The 5,972-nt window shown below is 35.5% G+C and overlaps 1 protein-coding gene across 1 annotated transcript; it reads right to left on the bottom strand.

The window, feature by feature from the left end:
- Positions 1 to 471: 471 nt before the first annotated feature.
- On the bottom strand, positions 472 to 5,683 carry LOC128991062 (uncharacterized). The gene is made up of 3 exons (XM_054413789.1): positions 5,526 to 5,683; positions 2,393 to 2,572; positions 472 to 828 (listed from the first exon to the last, which is right to left on the bottom strand). The coding sequence occupies exons 1-3, from the start codon at positions 5,590 to 5,592 to the stop codon at positions 629 to 631; spliced, it is 447 nt and encodes a 148-aa protein (XP_054269764.1). The 5' UTR covers positions 5,593 to 5,683; the 3' UTR covers positions 472 to 628.
- Between the last annotated feature and the right edge of the window lie 289 nt (positions 5,684 to 5,972).

The raw sequence follows: 5,972 nt of genomic DNA, 5'->3' as shown, positions 1-5,972 counted from the left end.
ACTATAACTGGCAACAAAACAATCCCAATCAAATATTGCATCTGTTTAGCTTCTAGCCTATGATGACACAACAATTAAATCTCTAAAGACCAGATATCGTTCGCATATATTGGGTCTGATGATGATTTGAGTGTCCAAACTTGATGACCACTTACCATTTTGTTTATATTTTTAACATCTTGTGAGTTAACAGCATTCTTGTAAATATGTTTTAAGTGTTCTTAGACGTATTTTCGTTTACTGTCTGCTATATAGAAACACCAATACAAGTCCACACTATAGTGTGTAGGATGGAACATGTCTGTCTGGGCTAGCCTGGACATTAAACCATTGGCCACTCGCCTCCCGTAGACAGCTTCCATCATAAAGAGTATAGTAACCTACTAGCATAGTTAATAATAGACTTTGTCTGCAAGGGCTAGAACAATACAGCTACACTACAGATTTCAATACAAAATACTTGAAACAAAATACTTAAAACAAAATCTTGAAACATTTATTCAGCAAGCCACAAAAATTGACCAATAATAAGTATCAAAAGTAAACCACAGCACTGAAAACAAGTTCACAAACGTTGTAGCCAACATTTAACAACAGTTTTACCGAATATGTTAAAAAAACTGTTTTTTCACTGCCACAATCGAGCACCACCCCAGCTGATGGCCAAAGCTAAGGGTAGCGCCTCGTAGCGTAGAATGGAGCCCTTGTTGCAGTTGTCCCCATCACACATATCGCAATATTTCACAGGCATTATTATTGTTATGTTTCTTATTTTTTCACAAGTAGTGTCGGGCAATGAGCACGCCCGTGTGTAGAACAAGGACTGATCTGTGGAACAAAGTGATTTCATTAACACAAGTCAATTCAATATCGCCCCACAAATCCACAGCTGTGTTACAAGACAGAGATATAAAAAATGACCCCTTTAATTTATGATCGCTTAGTAGTGAAAGAATATTAGGAAAATTCACCTAACAAATTTGGACTAAATGGAAACTTTTCACAGTTGTTAAATAGTTAAATAATTATATAATAGTTAAATAATTAAATACTGTAATCCTACTAATATTATAAATGAGAAAGTTTGGATGTATGGATGTATGTTTGTGACAAGTGAACGCGAAAGATACTGGTCGGATTGGGCTGAAATTTGGCATCATGATAGTTCACATTCCCGATTAACATATAGGCATATTCTTAGCTCAAAAATCATTTCGGGCTCCGCCCCAGTGGCTCTGCAGTTCCCCATGTTAACCTTATGAGTATTCATATTTAAATTAAAGAATTTAGCCAGCTGTTTCAACTAAAAGAGTTGGTTCTATGATATTCAAAAGCATTAAAAATTTACAAGATTTACCAACAGGGTGCAGCACATTATTTTTTTCATTATTTATGAAAACAGCTAATTTGAACTAAGCAGCAACAAAAAACTGTGATACGCAATGAGAACTGCCAATGTAGGATTGTTTACAGTTGTGTTTATGTTTTTAATTTCAGGAATAATTTGTGATATTTTGCGAATTTTTAATAATCTATCTTTCTCAATAGGTGAAGTGGTAGATAAGTGATGAAGTGGTAACATTATGGCTATGGTAGATGTGTAATACTAGCCTATAGCATACAGTGAATTTGATGAAGACAATTTTCTCAAACCGTGTCTTCTCACATTGCAAACGCAAAGATCGAGTATAACCGCAATAAGCATTTTATACTTATTTGCCAACCCCGTACGAAGGACGGGTACTCTGCTAGTAGTTAAATAAGCCAAGTGGATGAAAAATGTCAAAAGTCCCCATGAATCCCGGCTGTGCCTCAGCCACCATCTTGGAAAATGGCGGCCAATTTTCACTTTTTGACAATATTTCACTAACCTTTGGTAATACAGAACCAGAACAGGAAACACAGCTAGAATTTATCGGGAATTTTTGAAATTTTCTTCAATTAGGCTTACTAAACAACTGTGCGAAATTTCCACTCAGTCCGAATTTGTTAGGTTAAATCGCATTTTTGTCCCTAAAAATCTTGGTCTATAGTGAGCATTGTTATAGTATAGACAAAAACAACAAAATTGAAAAAAAGTTGAATTAATAACACAACGGTGGGGCAGAACAAAATGAGTGAACAAATAAAATGCATTTTGTATTGTTTCTGAGAGAACAAAAATTGATAGAAAAATACAAATAATTCATTTTATAAATGAACTGTTTTTGCTCTGCGTCTTACAGTCTTTGCTTCTTCAGCTTTTTATTAGGAAGATCTAATAAAAAGCAAAGCTTATTTTACTATTGTGAATGAAATAGATTTCATAAGTAGTAAATAAACATAAGTTACACTCAGAAATGTAAAATCCACAGATGTGTGCTTTTGTACTTAACCATTTCCAAATACTCACCTGCTTTTTCGTAGACCACCTTCTGACACTTGGGTTCCCAATTTTCGACCAATTCCCCCAAAAACTTGGTGATATTCGTGTCCAGTACACAATCCTTCGATTTTCCAGTCGCCGTTTCAAAGGGGTCCTTACACGTCGGGTCAGAGTCGGATTCACAATAGTAACACTTTAGACAGTGTCCTGGTAAACATAAAAATTTAAAATATTAGCCTTATTTTATCAAGTTTAATTCACCAAACTGTAAACATTTCCATTCTTACTTTATAACATTGAAGTGCTCTCAATATCGAAAACAGTCGTAAATCATAGATGTTCACTAGCGATTCATTTGACAAAATAAAAATATTTATTTAAACAAGACAAGTTATAGCCTCATGGTCCGTTATTGCAGTTAGTTACCTCTGGATTACATCTAGTTCATTAACCAAAAACATCGCTTCTAAGCATACCCTATTAACTGAAGGTTGAGTCCTAATTGCGAACAGTCCAAATCGCGAACAAGGATAAAACCGTCCAGACTGCGAACACCTAAACATGTTGAGGACTAGGTACCTAAACATGAGTCGTACAGACAGACCAGACTACGAACAAATATTTAGCACTGCTTCTAAACACGAGAGACCGGCTGATATTTTTGTTTATAATGTACGCATGGTACTTAGGCTAATTATGTTAAACTGCTGTATTCATATGAATTAATGTTTTGTAGCTTTTATTTAAATATTATTTCATCATTACTATCAGAACGTATTTAAAACCAGCCACTTTATTATCAGAGCGGATTTGTGAGTCTGAAAGAATCTGCCTGTTACTATACACGCGTCTTTACGTACTACGTCTCAAGCAGAAGTGTCTTCAAGAACACAGAAAAATCCGTCCTGTTCCAGTATGTATATTACCATTCTTGCTTGTGATTATGGTCAAATTATTCTGTTAACAGTCTGGGTTTCTACGAATATGTTGAAAGCCCAGACCGCTCGAAACGTGTTCGCAATCGAGAATCCTCCCCAACCTACAGACGACCGTCCCCCCCACCCGATAAACCCAAGCATGTTCGCATTCTGGACTGTTTGCATTCTGGACTGTTCGCAGTCTGAACTGTTCGCATTATGGACTGTTTGCATTCTGGACTGTTCGCATTCTGAACTGTTCGCATTCTGGACTGTTTGCATTCTGGACTATTCGCATTTTGGACTGTTTACATTCTGGACTGTTTGAATTCTGGACTGTTTGCATTCTGGACTGTTCGCAGTCTGAACTGTTTACATTCTGGACTGTTTGAATTCTGGACTGTTCGCAGTCTGAACTGTTCGCATTCTGGACTGTTCGCATTTTGGACGGTTCGCAGTCTGGACTGTTCGCATTCTGGACTGTTCGCATTCTGGACTGTTCGCATTCTGGACTGTTCGCAGTCTGGCTGTTCGCAGTCTGGACTGTTCGCAGTCGGGACTGTTCTCAGTCTGGACTGTTCGAATTCTGGACTGTTCGCAGTCGGGACTGTTCGCAGTCTGGACTGTTCGAATTCTGGACTGTTCGCATTCTGTACTGTTCAAATTCTGGACTGTTTTCAATTAAGAGTGCACGTTACTAATTGGTCAAATTACATTTCCTGAAATTGCGATATTCAGTTATGTTATAAATTCCTACATTTTAAACGTTTAGGCTTATTCAGCAGTTTTTTTTTCAAACATGTGGGACTGAAGAGTCCGTAAGAACCGAATGGCGATGTCGAGTTTAAAAGATTGTATACAAAGGATTGTAGCGAGAATAAGTTTCATCACTTGTTATGATAAGAGAAGTACATAATTCTGGGTAGTAAGTGATAAATAATGGAGCATTCTGATAACATAGTAAACAAAAAGTTCTAAATCAAAATTGAAAGGTTTGTAAGACTACTAATTTTTACCGATAGGCTAAATTTTTAAAATTCTTTCTTCTAAAAAAAATAATTTTCCCTAGCAAAAATCAGGTTGTCTAAAAGCTTTTTTTTAATTGAAAAAAAAACGTGATACTTTTAGGCTGGTTAAAATATATAAATTACTCATCTAATTTCCATGAGGATTAAGTAGATTTATTAGAACCGTCTTTATGCAGATTAGGCTATTTCATCAGGGGATAATCTAATAACATTGTTTTATAAGCTTATAATTTCAATTCTTGCAAAAGTAAAAAAAAAAAACTCATTGCTGCCAATATGTGTCGTATAAAAAACGAATATATCATAGGTAGGCCTAATATATAGTATGAAAACTTTATAAAATTACGTTCTGCTTTCCCTATGAAAGGTTATTCGAAGCAAGCAACATGCCTTCAAGTACTATTATGAAAGTCATCTATCACTGTATCACTTAAGTCATCTATCGTCTATCGTCATCTATTGTCATCTATCACTTCAAGTATAACTTTATGAATGACTTATGTACCTATGTATTACATTCAATGAATAGTGTTTTATTATTTAGTTATAACTGCACCAGCATTGTGAGTTTTGATAATTTGAGTTTTAAAACAGCAATATCAACTTCAATTACCTAATTTTAATTGGATCACGGCTTCAACCCATTCATGTCAGAATCACTCCATAAAGATGTAATATTCTTCATATTTATTCAGTTAAAGTAGTCAAAATGACAATGGCGACACGAAAAAAACCATAGTCTGTATGATGGTACCTGTTAACCCTTCTACTCAGGACGTCCCCGGGTAGCGACAAATTAGAAACGAAATGCTTATGGAGAATAGGTCGCTTGGAGGTTTGCCACCGAAATATGCTTCGCACGGTTCTACCGTAGAGTAAATTTATCAATAATACCCATCTATGATAATACTACCCGGAATATTATTTCTTTCAGTATGGATGTTAGTACTTTATGGTAATGAAAACTTTAAACCATAGGTAACACCCATTTAGGTAAGAGTATAATGAAGTTAGCCTATTGTCCATACACTCACAATCCTTAAGTTGATAGTGGACTTTTATGATCAGTACTGTAAAGTTTAAGTTATAAATAAATAAAGTAACAAAACATGTATGGAAAACTTTTAGAACCATTCTGCACAATATTACATGGATAGTTTCACAAACTATGATATCTACAGTGATATTGTACGTCTAAAATACCAAGTGACTAACCTAGAGTGAAGACAGAAATCAGCGCCAGAGTCAATAGAAGTGTTTTGTCACCGTTCATGATGAACATCGCTGTGAAACTTCGGTTTCTTACATTATCAAAGCGAAGCTAGGTTCAAAAGTTATCTTGCCAAGAACTGCAATGTTTGAAATTCCTAACATGGTGTAATACGTTTGTTTACCAGAATGTGCATTCAGATAAATAATTGGATTGTCAGCTGGTTTTAATTATTTCTTGTGAATGAATTAGAATAATTGGAAAACGTTTTTGATAAATTTTATAGGTAGGAAAATACTAGGGTGGTCTGCCATTACACTTTAGACGCATAAATGAGCGAAGCATTATTTAAAGATTAATATGTTTCTTTTCAACAGTGTTCCGGTCGGCTACATTAGTCTCTGAACGTGATCCCTTTGACGAGACTGCGCAATCATAGGCACCGATGTTTC

Source organism: Macrosteles quadrilineatus, unplaced genomic scaffold (genome assembly GCF_028750875.1).
Source record: "Macrosteles quadrilineatus isolate MER2022 unplaced genomic scaffold, UCM_ALF_1.0 Scaffold_3__2_contigs__length_128488019, whole genome shotgun sequence".
NCBI classification, from domain to species: Eukaryota; Metazoa; Arthropoda; class Insecta; order Hemiptera; family Cicadellidae; genus Macrosteles; species Macrosteles quadrilineatus.
Note: the sequence above shows the minus strand (reverse complement) of the source record. Positions and strands in the feature narration are given on the sequence as shown.